General features: G+C 56.4%; 4 protein-coding genes and 2 non-coding genes across 6 annotated transcripts; 4 read left to right on the forward strand and 2 right to left on the reverse strand.

The window, feature by feature from the left end:
* Positions 1 to 4,462: 4,462 nt before the first annotated feature.
* Positions 4,463 to 5,976, forward strand: C8Q71DRAFT_275783 (uncharacterized protein). The gene is made up of 5 exons (XM_047917455.1): positions 4,463 to 4,584; positions 4,640 to 4,663; positions 4,724 to 4,932; positions 5,015 to 5,596; positions 5,646 to 5,976. Exons 1-5 carry the CDS (start codon positions 4,499 to 4,501, stop codon positions 5,849 to 5,851), a joined length of 1,107 nt encoding a protein of 368 aa, XP_047775035.1. The 5' UTR covers positions 4,463 to 4,498; the 3' UTR covers positions 5,852 to 5,976.
* Positions 5,977 to 6,692: 716 nt separating this feature from the next.
* On the reverse strand, positions 6,693 to 6,789 carry C8Q71DRAFT_t134. Its single transcript has one exon. It is a non-coding gene; the product is annotated as a tRNA-Phe (tRNA).
* A 1,717-nt stretch (positions 6,790 to 8,506) lies between these two features.
* Positions 8,507 to 10,835, forward strand: C8Q71DRAFT_779009 (uncharacterized protein). Its single transcript, XM_047924801.1, has 7 exons — positions 8,507 to 8,660; positions 8,721 to 8,938; positions 8,996 to 9,063; positions 9,119 to 9,142; positions 9,209 to 9,411; positions 9,846 to 10,385; positions 10,453 to 10,835. The coding sequence occupies exons 2-7, from the start codon at positions 8,732 to 8,734 to the stop codon at positions 10,677 to 10,679; spliced, it is 1,269 nt and encodes a 422-aa protein (XP_047775036.1). The 5' UTR covers positions 8,507 to 8,660; positions 8,721 to 8,731; the 3' UTR covers positions 10,680 to 10,835.
* Positions 10,836 to 11,807: 972 nt separating this feature from the next.
* Positions 11,808 to 12,901, reverse strand: C8Q71DRAFT_779016 (uncharacterized protein). The gene is made up of 3 exons (XM_047924802.1): positions 12,808 to 12,901; positions 12,738 to 12,754; positions 11,808 to 12,667 (listed from the first exon to the last, which is right to left on the reverse strand). Exons 2-3 carry the CDS (start codon positions 12,743 to 12,745, stop codon positions 11,848 to 11,850), a joined length of 828 nt encoding a protein of 275 aa, XP_047775037.1. The 5' UTR covers positions 12,746 to 12,754; positions 12,808 to 12,901; the 3' UTR covers positions 11,808 to 11,847.
* A 2,130-nt stretch (positions 12,902 to 15,031) lies between these two features.
* Positions 15,032 to 15,135, forward strand: C8Q71DRAFT_t132. Its single transcript has one exon. It is a non-coding gene; the product is annotated as a tRNA-Ser (tRNA).
* A 4,829-nt stretch (positions 15,136 to 19,964) lies between these two features.
* On the forward strand, positions 19,965 to 21,690 carry C8Q71DRAFT_276156 (uncharacterized protein). Its single transcript, XM_047917456.1, has 4 exons — positions 19,965 to 20,340; positions 20,393 to 20,463; positions 20,525 to 20,563; positions 20,628 to 21,690. Exons 1-4 carry the CDS (start codon positions 20,077 to 20,079, stop codon positions 21,487 to 21,489), a joined length of 1,236 nt encoding a protein of 411 aa, XP_047775038.1. The 5' UTR covers positions 19,965 to 20,076; the 3' UTR covers positions 21,490 to 21,690.
* The last annotated feature ends 52 nt before the right edge of the window (positions 21,691 to 21,742 follow it).

A 21,742-nucleotide genomic window follows, 5' to 3' on the forward strand; every position in this document is an offset into this window, starting at 1 on the left:
GTGTACCACTGCCACCGCCCAACGACTCGGACCCGCTCGCGTCGCAAGCGGGCGCTCTCCCGGGGGTGCACCGACGACGACGACGACGACGATGACGACGACGACGACGACGACGACGACGACGACGCACCAGCCGTTTCGCAGCGCCGACGATGTCGTGGAACTCGACAGGAACTTGAACTTAGAGGAGACGGTACGAGCGCACCGTGACGTCGGCGAGCGGGGCGCTCCAGTTTCACGAGGGCGCCGACTCCGAGGACGCCCCGGGTCTCTGCTGCTTTCTCTCCGCTGGGGAGGAGCCCCGTGGATGGAGTGTGGAGACGCGGAGAGTACGGGCTCGGCTGTCGCAGGCGACCCCTCCCGGGCCTCCAGTCTCGATTCTCGATTCTCGATTCTCGACTCTCGATTCTCGACTCTCGATTCTCGACTCTCGACTCGGACTCGGAGCGCACTTGCCACTGCCACTGATACTAACTTTGTACTGGTAGTACTGACCGGGACACCGGCACTGGCAAGTCACAGCCCGGCCAGTCCGTGCGCGCACTCTAGGTCTCGAGCTCAGGCGGGCGGCGGGCGAACAGTGGACACGCGCTGCCTGTGGCTCGTCCCGCGCATTCTTCGGGTTCCCGCTCCCATTGCTGCTTGGAGCCTGAGGCCTGCGGGCGGGCGACGGCGACGGCGTTGGCGTTGGCGTTGGCGAGGTACCTCGCGCGACGCCCGTGTCCATCCGACCGTCGATGCCAGCGAAGCGCGACCACGCCCTGGGCCCGGGCCCGGGGTTCGAAGATTTCTGTTTGTTTTGTTTTTTTCCACCGGCGCACCTGGCCAGTGCCAGTGCCAGTGCGTCTCTGCCCACAGGGACGGAAGCTGGTCGGGCGCGCACGCTCTGTCGACCGTCATTTGGCTGCCCACGAACCACGAACCACGAACCACGAACTACGAGGACGGCCCGGACCCGGGACGAGGCAGAGCCACATCGACCAGGCGCCAGTCAGTCGCTGGCAGTACCCCTCCGAGTCTCCTGCACCGACGACCAACCTCCAGTCCTCTTTCCGAGTCGGCGCCATCCGCATGGGCTCGGAGTGCGACCCTGGCCGCTGCACTGGCACTGGCACTGGCATCTCTCCTGCGACTGCCCTCCCCCCCCCCCCCCCCCCGGTGTTTTTCTCCGACTTTTCCCTCTAGCGGGAGTGCCAGTGGCTCTGCGTCCGCGAGACGAGGAGGGCGGGGCCGGCCGGCAGGCGGGGCTGTGGCTAGCGTTGGGAGCTCGGAGGCGGAGGCGGACTCGCGGGTGGAGGACGGAGGATGGAGGATGGAGTCGCGTCTGAGTCTGAGTCGATCCGGGCGACCTGTGGGGAGCCAGCTTGTCGACTCCCTGTGGATGGACGGACTGCGGACTCGGAGTCGGAGTCGTCTCGCTGCCAGTGGCTTGCTCCCCGCCCGGACGTACATACGTGTGCGGTCGGGGGGCTGGTGGTCCGCGTAGCGTGGTGTGCTGCGTGTGCTTGAGCGGGATGAGTCCGGTGGAGGTGCTGCGCTCGGTTGCGTCCGGTCCGGAGGCATCGACACCGCGGTCTGCAAGTCCTTCACGCGGAGCACGGTGCACGGAGCACGGAGCAGGTATCCCAGCCGGGCGCGACACGACTATCAATGTCGTGGACATCGCCGGCCCTGCTAGCTCGGCTACTCACGGACATGCACACTGCGAGCGATGTAGACTACCCGAATCAAGTGCAGTTTAACGTTCACCCTCAGCGCGCGAAGCATTGGACTATCGCTTAGCTCAGAGAGGCCTTCCAGTGTAGCCTCATGCGGCTCAGCATGGGGACGAGATGGGTAACATTGGTAGACTGCGGATTCATTCGTCCGGTAGAAAGCCTCCTTACAAAGTATAATCGCACTCGTACCGGCTGAAGTACAACGAGAGGCCTCAGTCGCCGTTAGCAACCCGACACTTCAATAATTCATTGAAGGACGAGTCCACCGTCACATCAAAAAGTGACGAGTTTCCGGGTCCCACTAGTCACTCCGGGCGGGGCAGACGCCACCGTCGGCCGGGCTTTCGAGGTCTTCCGGGCTTGGTCGATCTGCTGCACAGGTGCGCTCGCGCTCCGTGCTCCTACACCTCATCTTGTCTGCGCCCAGGGTAGTCCGGGGAGTCTTGCGTTTTGTTGAGCCCGCGGTGGGCACGTGCTTTGGAGGGCAGTCAGCGATGAAATGCGGGGAGCGTGCCATCTGCGGAGGGTGGTGTTCTGGGTAAGTTGGATGGGATGTAAGTTAGGTGCGAGCGGACGTACGGCGCGGAGTTGTGTGGTGCAGACGCAGACGTAACTCCTCCGCTATCACATAATATGATACTTGTCGAGGATAGATTGGTCGGAGGCTGTGTCGGAGCAGAGCGCGGTATGTCCAGCCCGCACAGACCGAGGCACCACCGAGCAATCACTAGCAGGGTCTGCAGCGAGGGACTAGGCAGGAACGTCATATCTCGCGGGTTGACATGCATCACGGGGAATGGCAGGTACTCGTTGAAGTTGCCCGGCAGTTCTTCGAGGATCGTCATCTTGAGCGCGCGCAGATAGAGCCAGGCCTTCAGCATCGCAATCATGATCTCGGGACATTCTTGGAAGTGGCTTCCAAGAATGTTCCGAGATCATGCGCATGGGTCGCGCCTTTGGGGACCTGGAAAGCGTGAAGATCCGCGGATGGAGGCAAAAATGCGAGAAAACCCACGGGAACATCTCTGTGACGTTCACCGCTACTGCCGATCCAGAGGGGTGAGGTCTCAGAGAGCAGGGCCACAATTTCGGACGGTTGAAGGCCTCTACTAAAGCATTGAGAAGACGCCATTGGAGCACAGACATCGAGAGACCGCAAATGCGGGAACAGCACCTTGTAGTCGCCACCAGGTGAGAACAAGCTCACGCGTATGCTTGATTGACAACTGCGAGATCCATGAGATCGGGGAGAACGACCACCAGCTCGAACCTCGGCGCTGTATGGCGACAGTGAACAGGACAGCTCACTTGCACACCCGGAACCACGCCAAGTCTTGGCGCCGCTTCCACGATCTTCGCCGCCATACGGTCCGACAGATGAGCCTGCGAGGCCAGAACCCGCTCCGAGTCGTGCTTGCGATTCGTCTGTCGGGTACCCGTACATCTGGCTGTACACCGCATCCAGAGCTGCACGTCGAGCAAGTGGGAAGTGAACAGGGTAATCAGGAGTAGAAGGCCGTCCTCGAGGACGGAGTACAGGTACCAGCTCGCCTGGCGCAGACGTGAGAGGGGCTGCTCTTGGCCGAGAGCGGGCAACATCGACGGGAGACCGGTTGGGACCGTTGGTAGACACGACACATCTTTCACGATGTTGCGGGGGAACTGAGGAGATGTCAGGTCAAAGATTACACGTAGAGAACATGTATCGCACATAAATGAAGCTGGTCGCTATGAGGACCAGTTCCCTTTCCCGCCTCCTTATTGACCCTTTGCGCTTCCATGGGCCAAGCAGCGAGTCGAGGTCATAGAGACAGCCCTAGAGGATGTCCAGACTGCAGCGCATGATCGTAAAGTCTTGCCCGCCAGCTCGGCGTTGGAGTTAATTGCTGACAGTAACACTGAGTCGTGGTCGCCTGAGAGTGCTACGCATGTCAAATTACTAGCTGAAGATCTCATTCAAGAGTTCGGGACAATCTAGCAGGACGTACACAGTAATCATTGGTGTCGCCGTCTGTGTGAAAAGGCCAGTTGGGGAATTCCAGATTATCCACGGACCACGGTTCGCCAAAGTCGCTTAGTCGTAGTCAACAAGAGTGAATGAGCGGATGAGATGCATTCGTCAGTGGGGGGGGAGATAAGTAGAACGGGCGAGGATCTTGTAAACGAGGACTCGGAGTCCGGAAGGGCAGCGACGCGTGTGTCACATTCACGTGGTCTCAACGCGTAGCACCGCGTGGCACACTGTCACACCTCCTCAAATTGCACGCATGAGTCGCATGAGTCGCAGAGCCGATTGAAGTGAGTGCCTTCGCGAGTATAGTAACGTTTTAAGTGCACTGACACGCTGGCCAGTATGCTACTAGGCTGAAACCGATCCGTCGAGGAGTAGATACGTGTCGCTGGACAAGCGTCCCCGACTCGGAGCAGTGACTGCTAAACATTCCCACGTATTCAACTGAGGTCAGATGCGGTGCGCTTGGCCATCCTCACATGGGAAAGCTAAAGCTCTGTGTAGGTGAACTTATTGAGAAGGCAACCATGATCACAGTGTTTGTGCACTACAAAGGCGAGAAGACACAACGGATGAAGAAGCACCAAGACGACGTGGCCGTGTATTTGGCCGAGTTCCTGAACAGCGATCTTGCATTCCTCGGACTACCCGCACCCGAGGAGTGCGCGTGTGCCTGGAAGTCAGGGATCATCAAGTGTATGTGGTCGGTCGATGAGGGCAGCGTGCGTGCCATCGTTGCTATCGGCTGAAATGAATACCGGTGTATTTGATGCCTCATTACATTCAGTATTTACAAAAGTCTATCTCTGCCGCCTTTGAGGTCATCGACGCAGGCTGTTTGCTCACTCTGTCCATGTGAGTGGTGGTGCAGCTGCCCTCTATGCGACATTCACCATCGCTGTTTTGTCAGATCCATGCTCGGGTTGTCTTCACTGTGAGTAGTACACTGCTCTCTTTCAATGGTTTCTCTATTATCATATGTGTTTTGCTATAGGGGTGCTGGCAAAGCGCACTGGATCACTGCACCGCGCGTGAAGCATCCGCCTGGATACACTCCTCAGACATGGCAGTCATCTGCTCACGCAGGGCGGTCACATACCTTCGGAAAGGCACCAAGTGCGCCGAAGTCTATCGCTCTTGCGAGGGCAGCAGCTTCACCGATTGCTCGCCCCGGCCAGTCAAGCGCAGCTCCGTCGCGACAAGGCAAGTAGTTCTCGGCATGATGATACACGCAGCATTGACACGCGATTCTGCGGCATACATCCGTCGCTCATATTTTACACAGGTCATGAGGTACAGACATCGAGTAAGCTCTGCAACTCAATGTTTGACTCGTCAGCACCTTCTGGTACCCAACAGTCAAACAATAGAGGGTTTCCGTCTACCTCCGTCCTTCCGGATCCTTCGCGGCTCACCACAACAAAGCCGTCACTCTGGGACGAGCCCAAACCTCTCGCGACGAGCACAGACAGCAAGACGCTAGCCGACACCAAGGTCAAAGTCGAAGAACGAGACGTCGTCCTCGATCATCATCGTCACTATGCTACATCTGCCTCACGAACCACCCCCTATGCGCCCGCCCTAAACCCTTCCCTCTCAAGCGTGTCATCATCTGCGCCCTCCATCCTGTCGACGCCGAGCGCCGCGACTAACTCGAGCTCGGCTACGCAGAACGGCAGCGCCAGTAGTCTCACGCGCGAGATATGGGACGTTCGGCGGGAGATCGCCGCCCTCGCTGCCCGCGAAACCGTTTTGGAAGAGCATCTGAAGCGATTGGGGTCAAGGCCCGCGCCTGAACCTTCCGCTACAAAGCCAGCCGTCGGTGGCTCTAAAACCGCCTGGCTGGCGCCGAGTGATGTGATCTCAAGTGAGTCCTGCCTCTCGTTCCATGCATTATGTTCATGTTTGTCCTGCAGAACTCCGCGCTCAGCTACGAACCGAGTACGAAGCCCGGAAAGCAGCGGAACACGCACTTCGGGACGAACGGCAGCAGCGCGAGCTAGCCGCAGCCGCCGTGGCGGACATCCACCGAGAGTGCAGGGCGCCGTTTGTCGTACCCGCTCTCGTTGACGCATTTGTGGAGATCTCACGCATTACCGGGGATGTGCTGGCTGGCCTCTGAGGGAAGCGCGTTGGAGATAGCTCCCGCCGTGAACCTCGATGCGGCAACCGATGCGTTTTTAATCGCCTGTATGTGCGCAGACATTCGTACGTTCCCTGTGCAATATACTCATAAAGTAGTTATCATCTATACTCTACTCCGCGATTAGCGAACGATGATGCCACAACTTGAATGTGCACGATTCGAAGTATGGAGCACACTAAACCTCACCACCGGTGTCCCTCTTCTGCTAACCGCTCCAATCCTAAACCTAGCTTCCTCGCAGACTGGTGCCGTAGCTGAATTTGGTGACCTTCCAAGCCGTGGCCACCATCTTCAGCGTTACAACATCGATGCGATCCGCCGCCGATCCTGCTGCGCCATGCAAAAGCCGGTCAGGTACCGTCCTCGAAGGACAGTGCGAAATTTCAAACGTCCGAGTGACTCGACTTGGTGCTGCCTCTCGCCGTGCGTGTCTAATGCTTGGGAACTCGGACTTGGTCACGTCGCTGAGTAGCCAGAACATGCATGTGCGACACTCCGGGCCTCCGAAGTCGGATAGTTGATCGCTGTCCTGGAAAACTGCAGGACTGAGTCGGTGTGTAGTCACACGAGAAGTACCACAAACATTATAAAAACGCGTAGCTGTTTCTGAGCGTGATTATGTCCACAGTATTTCGTGTGTGCGTCTTCAACTTGAACTTTCTCGTATCATATTCGCGCGTCGACGGGCGCCTAATTATACACCGCCGTCCCACAACTGCACGCTACGTCTCAGACCGCTTTCGCGGTCTTCCAGCGACCTCCGCGATTGTTTTGCGCCTCGCCTACATGAAAAAAGCTCAGTAACGACAAAAGCGAATGCCAAGAGGGCGGATTGAACGCCCGACCTCCAGAATTCAGATCCAGGAACCTGGTTGAACTTCAGTCTGTTGCTCTCCCAACTGAGCTATCTCGGCGAGGTCTAGAAAGGTACGCATTTGTCCACAGACGTTGTGAAGCCAATGTCATCCTTGTTCATTGCGTTACAGCGCAGCTAAATAGACATATCGAACCTTCTCAATGGTGTGATCTTGGACGGAAGGCAATGTTTCCGCTTTGAATAGTGAATTATGAACGCCGCCATGCATGACAGGTTAGGACCTTGATGATGCGCCCACACCTCTCGGCTATGTATCTTAGTATCTATCCTTTTCAGCGCTTCAGCTCTCTGTATATCGATTTCCGAGATGATACTTGCCTTCGAGTCTCACGTACGAGTTGAGCCCGCAAGTCCGCCAGGACTAGCAGAGTCAGCAGCCCACAGCGTAGGACTCACACGGTCGAACATGATGTATGGGCCTCTTGCAGCAGTCGCTGGCGCTTGATGTTCAGTCTAAGGCAGAGTAACGAAGTTGAGGAAGGAGAGGACAGGGTACGCACCGGCGTGGGCTCTCCGGAACGAGATTTTGGGCAGTGGGAAGTCGATGAGAGTGAACATATATAGCCTGTTGATGTAAATAACCGTTGGAGAGGGGTGAGTGTCTTCCGTAGCCGGCGCGGGCCTTGTTCAAAGCCGAGAACAGGACTCGCTTGGGCAGTTTTGTGACGTTCAGAGCAAAACCGACACGCCCTCGGAGGTGCCATCAAGACCGCGAGGCAGTGTCGCGAGGTACGACATGAGGAAGTCAACCGTATTCGACCCGAGGCGTGGGTAAGACGTGGCAGAGTATCAAGGGCTCTATAGACGTGAGGAAGTTGCGAGACGGGGGCGGGCAACAGAGAATGATGTGGCGTACACGCGACTGGGGACGGAGAGGCGCATATGGAGAGCATATCAGATGCAGCTTCTGAGGCAATAACCCATGGACGTACCAGTGCTGAGTCAATGAGTGAGTACCCTTACCTGACCCGCCGATGGCTCTCCGCTCAATCAATCATGCTGACTACTGAGAACTTGCGGACCCAGCGTCACGGTGAAGCTTTGCCTGGCGTCCGCTGCTGACGTACCTTTGAGACGCTAAGAAGACAGTTATGCGGCACTTATCCGACAACTTCTGCGGGATGCGTCGCGGAATGGACGTGTAGTGACCGATACAAATTAGAAGAGACGGACGCGTAGTACCATGGCCAAACGTACCAAGGAAAAATTCATCTGGCATAAGCCCGCTGAAACGAGCTCAACGGAACTATGATACAGTCGCAAGTTCGAGATATACGCACCTGGCAGGCAAAATACGATTGTCTTATACTCCCCTGAAACTATGTGTCTCTCCGGTCTTCCATTCGCACGGCCATATGAATGGGCAGTTTCGTCAAAATATTGAACGGCATTCACCAAGATCTCGAAATGGATCCCGAGCGGGCGGGGAGGACTAGCCCAATGCCTGGTTCGAGGAAACTGCGTCGATGTGCATGTGGCTCGCAACGTAGCTAGATTCGCATTCCCAGATGCTTGGAAATTCAAGAATTTATAGAGGCAAGAAGTGAGGAGACCACACGAGGCCGACGAATATGCTGTGAGGGCTTCGAGTCGGAGTCCTCGACAGGCTGAGGCTCAAGAATCGAGATGAGCAGGAGATGATCTGAGGCGCCTGTGACCAACCGTATGTGACACACGCGGTCGTCACAATTCACATGATTCCACTGGGCGTGGCTGGCCCAACCGTGGCCTGTCACGCGGCATCTGATTGCCATTCTCAGTCACCCCAGAACCCATGGAACAAGCGTTGAAAACAACGTGAGACTGTACTCCAATCTTTGCTTCTGCCGCCAGACTAGCCCGTCCCACACTCTCTGTGATCAGCTATCCACGCCACAATACAATTTCTAGATTCTGTCGTATAACGAGGTGAGAACACTCGGCTCAAGTCTCTTGAGGAGCTCGCGTTGATTTATGATCTATGACCAGACCGAGAAGCTATGACGGACACGCCAACGATTACTCTGTACGTTCACTATCGGGGCCCGAAAGCGTTATGGATGAAAGAGGAGAAACCCGCGGCTGCATACCTCGACGCTTTCATCAGCAACGACCTCCAGACACTCGGGTTGCCTCTCCCGCAGGATTGCGTATGTAAGGGACTGTCCGGGCTGGCGCTGTGCACATGGAGGGAGCAAGGAAACTTGGTACGTGTTGCCTTGAACCATCGCTCGTGTTCCCCGACTCTTCAATGTGGCTTGCAGGACCTGGAGGCTCGCATCTCAATCGCTTACGAGAGGATCGACGCCGAAGCCTTGCCCCAATCTCACATGTGAGCAGCATTACCTTCCACCGACACCCGAGAGGCTTCACGAAGCATGCGATAGCTCTATGATTGGCTTGCGAATGTGGTGAGCACAGGGCATCCGTAGCTCATTTCACTCGTTCGCTTACCACTGATCTCCTCCTCATGACAGTGGTCAGTATAAATATAAATCTGCGCCGGGGATCAAGGGTCCGACCAAGAAGGCCGCTAAATATGCTGCCCAACCTACTGGACCGATGCATGCGTCTCCGGGTGGGAAGGTCCCCAGTGCGCCGAAGTCTATCACCTTTGCAAGAGCAGAGGCCTCGCCCCTGGCTCGTCCAATGAATGATTATGCGCACGTTTCTCGACAAAGTGAGTCTCGTGTCAGCAATGATTTATGATAGGCCGGAAAGCCACACACTCATCCGCGCAAGCTACGAATCGTCCGGATTATCCTGGCAGCCATACAGCGGTCACACTTGAACCATTCGTAAACCAGCACCCTCAGCCGTCTCATTCCTAGTCCCATCTGGATGAAGCGACTGAGGATCCTCAAGGCCACTGTCGTGTGATATGTCAGGGCTGGCAAGCGAGGACAGTCCGTACGGTCCGTGCTGCAAGGCTCAGCCCTAAACCCGGAAGATAGCATGGCTAGAGACACGATCCCAACCGGACAACAATGCTCAGCATCATGTGGACGAACGATGTCAGCTTGGGATCTGGCCTCCTCCCCTATCGACATTCTGTATCGCCGATCATGCGCTCGAACGTATGTTGACACATCTGCTTGTCCCGCCTGCTTCTAGGATATCACGACAACGGATGGAAGAACGACGACGCATGGCAGAGGTCCAAACCCATCGGCCATTCCCTATCTCACGAACACCGTCCACGGATAACACACACGACAGAAGCCCTCAACCGTCCGCCCGCCTCACTGCACAAGAACTTGCTCCCCATCGTCAAAATGGAAGACACAAGCTCCGAAGCAGCCCTCCTCCGACCGTCTCTCCCTACGTACCCGCCCGCACCCGCACAAAGCACCCAGACCCGACCGCGAAGCCCCAGCCCCTCAAGCGCCTCGTCGGTTTCCCTCCCCTCGTTCCAGTCGACGCGGAGTGCCGCCTCCAGCGCGACCTCTGCACCACCCAAGGACACGGACAGCGTCAGCAGGCTCACGCGCGAAGTGTCGGATGTCCGGCGGGAGCTCTCCGCGCTTGTTGCGCGGGAGGACGACCTCGTGCGACAACTCGAACGGCTGGGTGTACGACCTGCGCCTGAGCCCTCCGTGGTCCCTCGGAATGCAGTCGCGGATGTGCGCAAAGCGACGGAGGGCGAAATCTCTAGTACGTCCGCACTTGGCTTCGACCTTCGTGTTCTAGTTTTCGCTGATGCTCGGGCCTCTCACCTCAGACCTCCGCGCCGAACTCAAAGCCGAGTCCGACGCCCGCGCCGCTGCGAAACACGCGCTGCAGCAGGAGCGTCATCGGCGCGAGCGCTCAGAAAGCACTCTGGCGGACGTCCGCAGGGAGTGCAGCGCGCCGTTCGTCGTCCCCTCGCTCATGGATGCGTTCGTGCAGATATCGCACCTCACGGGAGAGATATTGGCTGCCGGAACGGAACGTCGGGGAGGGTCATGAGGCGATGCGTGGATGCTCGGTCGCGAGAAGAGGTATTTTATTGTTTATCTATGCGTTCGTGCGTGCTTCGGCGGGACGCTGCCTGCTGTAGTGTATGCCGCGCGTGTATCGAATACTCGTGCTTGGGCAATGAATACACATTATGGACAAGGCTACATCTAGCATTCTTCGCTCTGAGTGATGATGTATCAGCTCCAGCAGCGCAACAGGAGGCCTCCGAGGCCGACGCACCGACTGTGTGCTCGCACTGGCGTTCCAGCGCCCGGCCGTGTCTCCAAACTTGACTAGAATAACAACCGCGGTCTCTCGATGTTCGTTGCAGCTGATGATCCAAGGCCGATATCGTTCACGAGTAAGTCTTCCCCTCCCTGCCCCCATATCGATTGCGTTTCCCACATAGTCATCCCACCGCTAAAAACATGCCCCCAACGTGCGCCTGCTGAACGAAGCTTACACGCCGGCGCCGAGAAACCTACAGCTTACCCCGTAGGCATGCTCGCGCATTCGGTGGAGCATTGAAGTCTGTACGCCGTGAATGTGTTCGCTCGTTCAGTGTCTCCGATTCATTTCACGCATCATCGCTGTGTCCGGCGTACCATTGTGGCGAGCTGTCTTGCCCGCAACAAGCACGACCCACTTGGCTCAGTAAAAGATCGGCGAATAGGCGTGTGCTATACAATGTAGATGTGAATAGTGATGTATAGATCCACGAGTGTCAAATCTACATGTCCACTGCGAGCTCGATGGTCATTGGACATCATGGCGCCCTCGCCGGGTCTGGGCCCGTGAAACGACGGCGGAAGTCTACAGGCCGTCGACGTGAACATCTGGCTGCGTTCACAACAAGGATTTACGAACCGTAGTCCAGAGGTGCGACCGCCACCAACTCGCGATTGAGGACATGACATTGTTTCAGCAACGCTATCGGCCCCGGGTATGAGCGGTAGTCCTTACAGAAGATGGCCGCGAGACGTACTGTTCTTGGTAGCCTCGGTCGACCTGAGCTGCCTCCCAAGTGTCGCTATCGTCTTGTCACGTTCTAGGTGGTTCGTAGTCTCATCAGTATACAGCACGAAGCATACACGAGGACCACGAACCTACGATGGCCTCGAGCTTCTCGCGCTCGCTGCGTCTCAGCTTCATGTCGAGTGCTACTGGGCATAAGCTTCTACTCCCGCCCATCTACGCTATGCGACTCACAGTAGTTCTCGCCACTGAGTTGGAAGACCTCCTGCGCTTTCTGCTGCTTAGTCGCTAGCTGATCTTGAAGTGTCTTGATCTGTTCCTCCAGTCGTTTGCGTAGAACTTTCGCGTCTTGACACTTGGCGCACTGGACTTTCTGCGCGAGGCAGCCACCGAAGAGACTAGCAGAGCCCTGAGAGAAGGTTGCACCCGTGTCGTGGAGAATGTCCGATAAGGATGAGTCAAAGTCTTCGTCTCCGACCACGGTCGTCTCGACTTCACGACGGACCAAGTCAGCATAGACATCTTCGGTACGAGCTTCACTACCCAGTATGTCGAACGAGAACATAGCACGATCCAAGACATTCGCAGTGGTCTTCTTGCCATCTGAGGAAGCAGAGAACACAGCCGGTTCGAGAGCCTTCGGGGACAGCTCTGGGATGTCGACGTTGATGCGATCACGTAGCATACCGGCGTTCGTCTTCATCTCGCCAAGAATGTCAGACTCGAGAAGCGTGCCAGAAGCATAAGCCGCTCTAGTATCAATTGCGAGGAGTTGCCTGAGTGTCGGCACAGCGTCGCCAGCAGCCAAGTAAGGGTTCATGGGGTTGCGAGAGAAGACGGGCAGGTACTGCGTGCGGGATCGTTTGATTGCGTCGTCCTCGATAGGCGGGTTAATGGTCTCCGAGTCCAACGCAGCACTGGCACGAGACCGCTTGAGGGAGGTTGCGCCGTGAGTCAGGTTCAAGGAGCGCTCCGCCTCACTCACGGCTGTGAGGGCGGTGTTCAATTCGTCCATGAGGGAACTGTTAAGAAGATAAATGATTGTTAGAGGTTGATGAATACGGTCCGAGTAGGTCAGCAGGTTCAACGCACTCAAGCATATTGGATTACTCCACATGGCGGCACGTTAGATTAGAGCTGTGACGTCTCGAGCATGACTCACTTAGTAGTACAGCAGAGTTACAAGGGAATGTAGTGTAGGTTGTTCGACGCGAGGGGCGCAACCGGTGCGACCTGGTGGGTGGTTCACGTTCAAGCAGAGACGGGAGGGTGGCCGACTCTGAACTGGTTTGGTTTGTCACATATCACGTGGATGTGACAGTCGCGCTGACGCGACTTGGACGCGGCGACTTGGACGAGCAACGCCTTCCGCTGTTCTCCTGCCCTTGGGAACGAATCACCTGCGAGTCCTCTCCAGCTCTCCGGGCAACTCCCCTGACGAAGTATACGATGTCTATTGAGGTGGCACAGGCGTTCAAATGACTCATTTGGAAGAGAGCCGGCCGCGGCACTGGCAAACCGGGACCTTTAGCGAGCCTGAGCCGCTGCGTGTACGCATCAAGCAGAGTACGGGACGTTCTCTAGTATAAGTGGGCCGCCCAATATGCTCGCCCTGCTGTACGTATTCAAACATCATCTCCCTACACTTCGCCGCCTTGCAATACCGCCCAAAATAATATTGAATCAAACTGAATGACGACTGGGCTTTGAGCCAATCCGATTTTTCACCGGGAGATAAGTTGTCAACCGTTCTGTTGCCTGTCTCTAACCAAAATTCTAGGAATTGCTTCGTGATGATTCAGTTTGATTGCGTCAGGGCCTGTGAACACCGTTGAATTGGCGAACGTACCAGCACCCAAGCGACCACATTCGCCTTCACCACTGGACGAGCGCCCCCATCCCGCGTCATCGAAGCAGCTCCATCGCCGAGAGAGGGTCTCGAGCTCGTGACGGGCGATCCGCGCTAAACGATGTAGCCACGGTCGACAATTCTGCGGTTGTCGACAATTCTGCGGTTGCTCCTCTGCTGCAAAAGATGGAGAGACGTGCCCTTGACCCCTCCCCTCTGCTTGGCCCTGACGCCTTGTCCTCGCCGCTCAAACTCTTGGCTCAGATCGCATCTGTCACGGGTGCAAGACAAATGCCTCACTGTCCAGAAGGCACCTCAAAGAAAGCAGAGCAGAATCAACGCATTGGCTCTACGGGAGACTAGCATCGGCTGGCCTTGTTTGATTCTCGCTCGCCTGCTTACTAGCCATACGCAGATTGGTAGCCTCGGCAACACCTCCGTGCCTCTGCGGTGCCCTGCTGAGTCTCCCGTACAACTCTACAAGACCATCAAGAGCTACGGTCGTGTAACGTCGTCGAAGATCATCTCCTGCAGCAGCGCGCCGGCGATCAGCAAGAGTCTGCGCTCGCAATCACGCTTAAGGCTTAACAAACTGGCTTGCTGGGCCCTCTAATCGGTCAACTTGAAGGATGCGGAGCAAGATATCGACGCCTTTGGAGCTGCCATTTTGTTCTCTGGCTCGGGACTCCTCTGATCGTGAGGACTGGCCCGGACTCTCGAAGTCCGCTCCTGACGCTGTCGTCCATCCTGCTCAGATCTCCGTAGGTGCGAAGGCCGAGATCAAGAGGCTTTCTGACGAGCTAGTCGAGCACAGTCATGAACTCAGGGATGCGACAACGAGGAGTGGCTGCGGAGAGAGCTGGAGGAATGCGACCAAGGGGCTATTGCGGGAGCGCGTGCGGCACGAGAACGCGGACCACCCGTAGCGGATGCGGCTTGCACGTACGTTTGCGCGTGTCACCATGTCCACGCACTCATCGCTCGCTGTTGACAGGCAGAGCGAGGAGCTTCGTGCCCAGAATGGATGTAAATCCCCGAGTTGTACCTGTTTCTTCACTGCCAGTGCTCGTCGACATGTTAACCTTACTCCGTGTCGCCCACAGACAACGCGCGGTCCGTCGCATTGTTGAAGGAGGAGCTGATCAGTATCACTCCCGAGAATGGTGAGTCAGTCCTTTCGGTTTCGCGGATGGAGGAACAGCTATGTAGCAGAAGTAATGCTGAGTGAGTCTTCTGTAGATATGACCACGTTCGCAGGTGTTCCGGGTGAAATGTGCACTGACCAAGGCTGAGCATCTGGCTGGTCGGCTCGGCACGCCAGACTCGAGACTGGATGTTATGGAGGGGGCGGGATGTGCGGTAGTTGGAATGGAACAAACTTACTTACCTTTCGCCGTGTCGTATTTGACATAGGCTTTGTATCGCTCAATGTATGTCTCCGTTGAATCATAAAGTTGTTCAACACAATCCATACCACCGAACAGGCCCATACCACTGAAAAGGTAGTTATATACACAAACATTGGCATTGTTTTTAAGGCGCCATAGCCAAGTGGTTACGGCGACAGATTAGAATCTCCGGAACCAGCTTTACTTCATCTGTTTCCCTTTGGGAGCGCAAGTTCGAGTCTTGCTGGCGTCGTTTTTTGCGGAACTGTTGCAGGGGTTGCCGAGAAACGGGTACTTAGAGGTCGGCGGTGGAGGCGTGACGTGCGGTGGGCAGGTGACCGGATGCGCGGCGCCGGGCGGATGCCGGCGTGGCTTGTTGCGCCGCGGGCAAAAGTGGTGCGGGCAGCGGCGACGAGCGGGACAGGTACGGAGCGCAGTTTTGAGTCCTCCTGGCGTCGTGCGTCGAGAAATGCACTTTTACAGCGGAAGAGATGCGGAGGACGGGCGTGAAGGCGGAGCCAAGTGTTCAGTAGAAATTCCAGAAAAGGCAATGCATCCACAAATAGACGCCGGTCGTCCGTGCCTCCGAGTCCCACCGTGACGAGATGTACATAGACTCCACATCCGCGTTCGAGTTCACGCAGCTTGTGCTCCTTCGGTCCTAGCCAGCACGTCTCAGGTGATGCAGGGCGACTGCACGAACGCGTCCGGTAAGTACTTCCCTGTGAAGTGCGCCTTCTGCTGTTTTCCAGGCGACGTACTCGGCGACTCCGAAAAGCTTTGGTGAGCTCAATATTGGATAAACATGAGATGACGTTCAATACGCAAGTGACAATCAACCGCAACCTGTGCATCTGGGCCTCGGAGTCTAGCTATTTTCACGCGTTTGTGTGCCCCCGCCTGCTTCTACGTCGACATCACTATGTCGGATGGTAGAGGTCCAAACCTGGCAGTCATTCCATTCGATCTCGCAACAGGGTACCGCAAACTTCCGCCCGAATCGAATTACAAGAAGTTACACCCCGCCGAAATCGAGGACACAACTCGCGAAAGCGGCGCTTCCAGCTGTTTGTCTCACACAAACGCACGCACCCGCACCCAGCCACCCCAGCACCCTCGCCCACACGCAAAGTCTTACCCCTCCGAGTGGAACACGTCGTCGTCCGCTTCCCCTCGATCCAGTGGACGAGGACTCCGCGCCGCTCAAGGACTTGGCAAGCTTCACGCGCGAAGTGTCGGACGTTCGGCGGGAGCTCCCCGTACTTGGTGTTACGCGGCAGGACGACTTCGTGCGACTACTTGAACGGCTGGGGCGCGGCCCACATCCGAGCCCATCGGGAGGCTCGCTAGGTGGCGTGGAGGGTAGTGAAGGGTGAAGTTGGAATTAAAAGTACGTCCGAGTTCCATTCCTTGCGTTCTCGCTTTCGCTGATGCTCGGCGGGTTAAACAGCTCAAATCTCCGCGCAGAGCTCAAAAGGAGTCGGACCCGAGCACCGCTAAAGCAGGTACGTCATCAGCGCGATGTCGCGGAGTGCACACTGGCGGACGTTCGGAAGCAGTGAGTGTGCAACGCGTCGTTCGTCCGAGAGGTCCCCGCACTCATGGACGAGTTTGTGCAGATATCGCATCACACTGGAGAGGTGTTCGTAAGATGACTTCTCGCTCGTCCCACTCGCTTGTCTCGCGTGCTGCCACACCATGAATGCAATACAGTTCTACCACTCAGCATGAGTACGTGGACACCATTTAATAGTATCCGTCGCTGATTCATCTCAGACGGCCACTTCCTCTGCCCATGCCAGCGCGACTTAGAGACCTTTTATACGCCAGCAAGGTCACTGAGGTAGAACGTGTGACTTGTTCGTCGTGGCTGTCTGTTATTTACGATATGTATTGATGATCACGAGCCACCGAAAACGCGTCAAAACTGTCATGACACTTCCGAAGCAGCTGCCGTTGGCACAACCACCAAGGACGGTACGTTAGGACTCCACTTTCTGTCGGGATGACAGCTCATACCTCGTACTCACAATGCTACCGGAACAACACCATATCATTATTCGGGACCTGGTGGTGGTCGCGCCTCCGAACCACGGTGCGTGGATTTGTTCCTCTGTCATTGACGCTGCCAGACGATTACGACGACGGTTAGCGGGGGGTACGTTGAACCTATTCTCGCCTCGTCAAGCAAATAGACGGATAACCAGACCTCCGAGTCGCAGCCCTCGGAACGCGCTACGATCGCGGATGATCCTGTGCCAGGGCAATTAGCCCCGCGACATAACGGCCGACTTGATCTCGGACGTATCCCGCCGGAGAACGCTCGTACCACCTTCAGGGTGATACTGCACGACCCAAACCTATCCTTCGAGCCGCTGGCGCGCAGTGGATGTGGGCGCATGTGGTCAATGCACGACTCCCGAGGGATTGTGGGAGCTAAGATCGACGCGGGACTTATGATTATAACACCCGCCCGGCTATCACGATCACCCTCGATTTGCCCCCGATACGGTCGTTGCAGCTGTTGGACCTTTTCCACTCAGTTCCACTGCACCAGTCCTGCATCCTCCGTCGAAATATGTACGCGGCTCGCGCACAGCGTTGAGTGAGTGCAAGGCCGCCTGGGCAAGCCTAATCGAATGAGGCATGAGATTTCAAGATGCATGCACCGAAACAATGTCGTGGTGGACGGGCGTCGGGCACCATGGTGAGCGACTAGTATCTTCGAGCAGTGAGTGTGTTCCCCTCCTTTATAACTCGCTCGCCCTATAGCCCCGGGCATGCCTTCACCTGACCTTGCATATCGCCATGGATTGATATCAATCTGCATTCGCAGGTTCCATGACGCCATGCAAGTTTGAGTCAGGTTCGTGGGGTATGTCGCCGCAATTTCTGCGTGACATCATAATGACATGTTGTTGAGAACTTCAGGTGCTCCTCTTGTTCTGCGAATGATCCTCTATATGATGAAAGCAGGTTGTAAGATATCAATGCGGCGTGGTTCCTGAAGATTGCCCGCAGACGTGGATCGGCATGTCCTAGGGCTTTCGTCTTTGAGCCAAGCGTGGCTTTGATTAGACAGGCGGCTGTTAATATGACATTGGATAGAGTTCTTCTGCTGATGCGGAGCAGGCCTTATGGAGAAGATCGACCAACTCATCGGGAAGGGACTCGTGCAAGACACCCTTTGAGAGCCCTGGTGAGTCATACAGCATGCGAGCACAGGGTCAAGACTCATGAACGTCAGTCGCGAAGACCATTCAACGGGGTTGGCTCGTGGGCGAGTCAGGCCTGTACTCGAACACCCTTCAGCACGGACATCCTTGATCCCTTCACACGTATCATGGCTCGTTTTGTATTCAACAATGTGTATCGTCGGCGTTTTGTTTTTTAGACTAGAGATCATGTTGAGACCTGTTCTGACACGCAAATGCGCCGAGAAGAGGAAGCAGACTAGAGAGCGGATTGAGCGTGCGAAGTCCGAGAATGCCTGTGAGTGAACTGTGCCGAGCCTGGACGTATGGGTGCTGACGCGGTGTGTGCGATGCAGATTTTCAATGATCTTCATCCCCAGAGGGCGTGGCAGGACTTCCAGGCTACCACCAAGCATGCGCGATCGACTGCGCGTTAGCCGCGTATATGCACTGTGTCTGCGTACGATCGCCTGTGTTCCGAAAAATCTCATGTATATTGGCGTGCGTTTCCCATCTATGACACTGTACTGTTGGTGGCGGCTGTGGTGCCTGCGTTGTGTCACATGGGTCTGTCGTTGCGTTCATGTAACCTTGTAGGTGCAAGCGAGATCAACTGCGAGTTAGCGTCTAGGTTTGTGGGCATAACTGCACATGCTTCGATGCTCTTGGCAGCGACAGGCGGTGTAGAGGTCATTCAGGCCGAGCTTTATTGTTCGTCGATCCCATCTCGGCGTCGGGACTGCGATCCTTGTGACTCTCAGTTCACATCTTAGCTACGCAGTAAGTCCTACTAGTATGCGAATGTGGCCAGTCAGACTGACTGCGACGCCGTTATCTAGTACCACAGCACCCTCGAGTCGTCTGGTTGCGTATCGTTCCTTCAGATGTTGAGATCCGCCGCTCGTTCCTTTACTTATACACTGCCAATGGTACGTGCGGCGCGTCCTCTCTATCAACCGACTCAAGCGCTCGTAGATCCCGAGCGCAACAACAAAAAGTAGGCCGAGCCATGATGAGCCTAAACTTCGGAGTACCCGTTCCACCCGATGGCTACCGCATGCCATCAGGTGCAGAGAACAAAGGGCGGGGGAAGTGGAATCAATAGAAGACTACACTACTGAAGCGGGACTGGCACCCTGGTTTGAACAAGAACGAGGCCCCGGAATACTATCATACGGGCAGCGCGAGGAGCGTTCCCGCCACTGCTGCATTTCGTTCGGGCGTTGGGGCATCACGTGAACGGGGCTGGCGCCGCGGTGCGTGTGGCGATGAGTACTTGTCGGTATCTTACATCGGTAATGTTCGAGCTGGGCATTATGTAACGAGGCGCATCGCTGAAGAGCATCTGCTTGGTGTGAGTGTGGCGGGAACGGGAATGACTCGGAGGTTTCGTAGAGATGTAATCTTGATCTACGGAGGCTATGAAGTTTAGGCTATCACCATCACGGGAATCTCGAGATTGCTACTTACATAGAACACCCGCCGCCGGCTAGGATGCTTTCGCCCAGGTCTGTTCCAGGTCTGTTCTGTCAAATGCTGCTGTTGAACATGCTACGTGAGTGTTTATCAAAGCCATTTCTTTCCTGCGTCGCGTGCATTGAACTTGAATTCTACCGATGTGACCATGGAACATGACTCCGTCATGCGGGGCAGAACTTTTCGAGTTTTCCTGCGGCCTGTGCCCTTCGCAACTATATTGTATTGACATGGACAAGCCGCTGTGATGAGCGACTGCATGGCGGCGGGCGTCCTCCTCTGGGAATCGAGAATGTACATGGGCGTGCGCAGCTGCGCTACATGTCACGTCAGGTGACCCTGCAGCGAGGTAGTTCGTGCGCCGCTCGACGCGCGCACTCCTCATTCCGAACTACCACTTTCGCCCTGCCAGTGCGTACAGGTACGCCGCTGCATCTCTTGCTCGTCGTCGATTCATCCCTGGTACTGGCACTACCACACACTAAGCTTTACTTTCGCTTCAATCGACCATCTTTCCGACAATCATGGCTGGCACCGCACCATCTCGAATCGTAACGGAACGGCGGTACCGGTTGACCAGCACGTTCACGTTCACTACTGGATCCACCAAGGAGCCTCCCAAGCTCTGCAGCGTCGCTCGAACCGCCAACAAAGTGTACAGAGGCCGCGCGTTTGAATTCTTGGACGCGTGCAAGATCAAGCGCAAGCCCGTGATTAAACTGGTGTTGTGCGGACCCCATCGAACCGTCCTCCGGTGTGTGTGGGAAGGAACGCAGGCGGTCCTCAACGTGAGTCCCGCCTATAGGTTCATAGCTCGCGCTGACAATGGGGCGGAGCTAGAAGCTACAAGAACACCTCGGCAAGGTTGTGCAATCCAAGGAGTATCACGCCGCCAAGAGAGCCTTCAACGTGTACGTACCCCGTCCCACATAAGAATCCCTACTCAATGCTCATTTGACCTGAACGGTCTAGAGAGATTGGATTTGACCCCATGGAATCCTTTCTCGTAACGTGAGTTGCGATCATACCTCTCAATCGACGATCTGCTCATGCGTTCGTGCATACGAACTTGTAGTGTGGTCGTGGAGCCCGTCGCCGTGAAACAACCGGGAGTGGCGGTTCGCAAACGGTCGTCTTCGCCATCACTCAGCGAGCCTCTGCAAGCCAAGCGCCACCGAAGCAGCTCTTCCGAGGAGGGAGACAGTGTGGTTCCTGAGGGACGCCCAGAATCCGACAATGTCGCTGCCGCAGGCAAGTTCACCACCTCTCCTACACCACCTCCTCTCGACAAAGAGACGGAGCGGAGCCTCTTTGGTTCTTCCCCTCAGGCTATCCTCGGACCCCAACTTATCCCGGAGTCCAACGCGGAGCACTCGCGTGCTATACCTCCGACTGCTCCTGTTGCTGCTGCAAGGCGAACTCCTCTCTTTCTTGAAGACCCCTCAGAAAGTGAAGACGAGAAGGAGAACCAACCCATCGGCAGTTCTGGTAGCGCGTCCTCGCCTGGCAAACGTGGACGCAGTACGACTGGTAGCCTCATCAACACCGACGTGTCTTCGCGCCGGCCGGAGCGATCCGCCGAGTCCTGTGCTCTGCCCTACAAGACCATCAAGAGTCGCGGTCGCGTGAGTTCGCTGAAGATCACCATCTGCGGCGGCGCACAGGAAGTGAAGCAAGAGTCTGAGCCCGTAGTCACGAACGCTCTGGTGGCCCAGCCCGCCGAGCCGTCTGCCTTCACATTCGTCAAGGACGAGTTCGCTCATGTCGACGTCTTCGGGACTGGTAGCCTTCTCTCTGACTCGGCGACGCCTCTGGCGACGAACACTGTTCCTTCGTTGCTCTGTACCGCTGGCAACCGAGCCGACTGGACTCTGGGCGAAGGTTCTGCTGCGCACTCCAAGCCTGCTGGGACTCTGCTGAGGGATCCTTGGACTTGAAGATCGAAATCAAGAGGCTCTCCGTCGCGCTCGGGGAACGCGACGACGAGGTCAAGCGGCTGCAGAGCGAGCTGGAAGACCGCGATGCTGTGATAAGAGAGCTGGAGCGAGGGCGAGAGAGGGTGGACTTTGCGCGGAGGATGCAGCTTGCGGGTACGTCTGTGCGCCTCGAACCCCGTCCCATCTTTCACTGCCGGCACGCCGGACAGAGCGCGACAGGGAGATCGAGGCGCTGCGTGTTCAGAACAGATGT

Source organism: Rhodofomes roseus (assembly GCF_022264815.1).
Source record: "Rhodofomes roseus strain CIRM-BRFM 1785 chromosome Unknown C8Q71scaffold_23, whole genome shotgun sequence".
Classification (NCBI taxonomy): Eukaryota; Fungi; Basidiomycota; class Agaricomycetes; order Polyporales; family Fomitopsidaceae; genus Rhodofomes; species Rhodofomes roseus.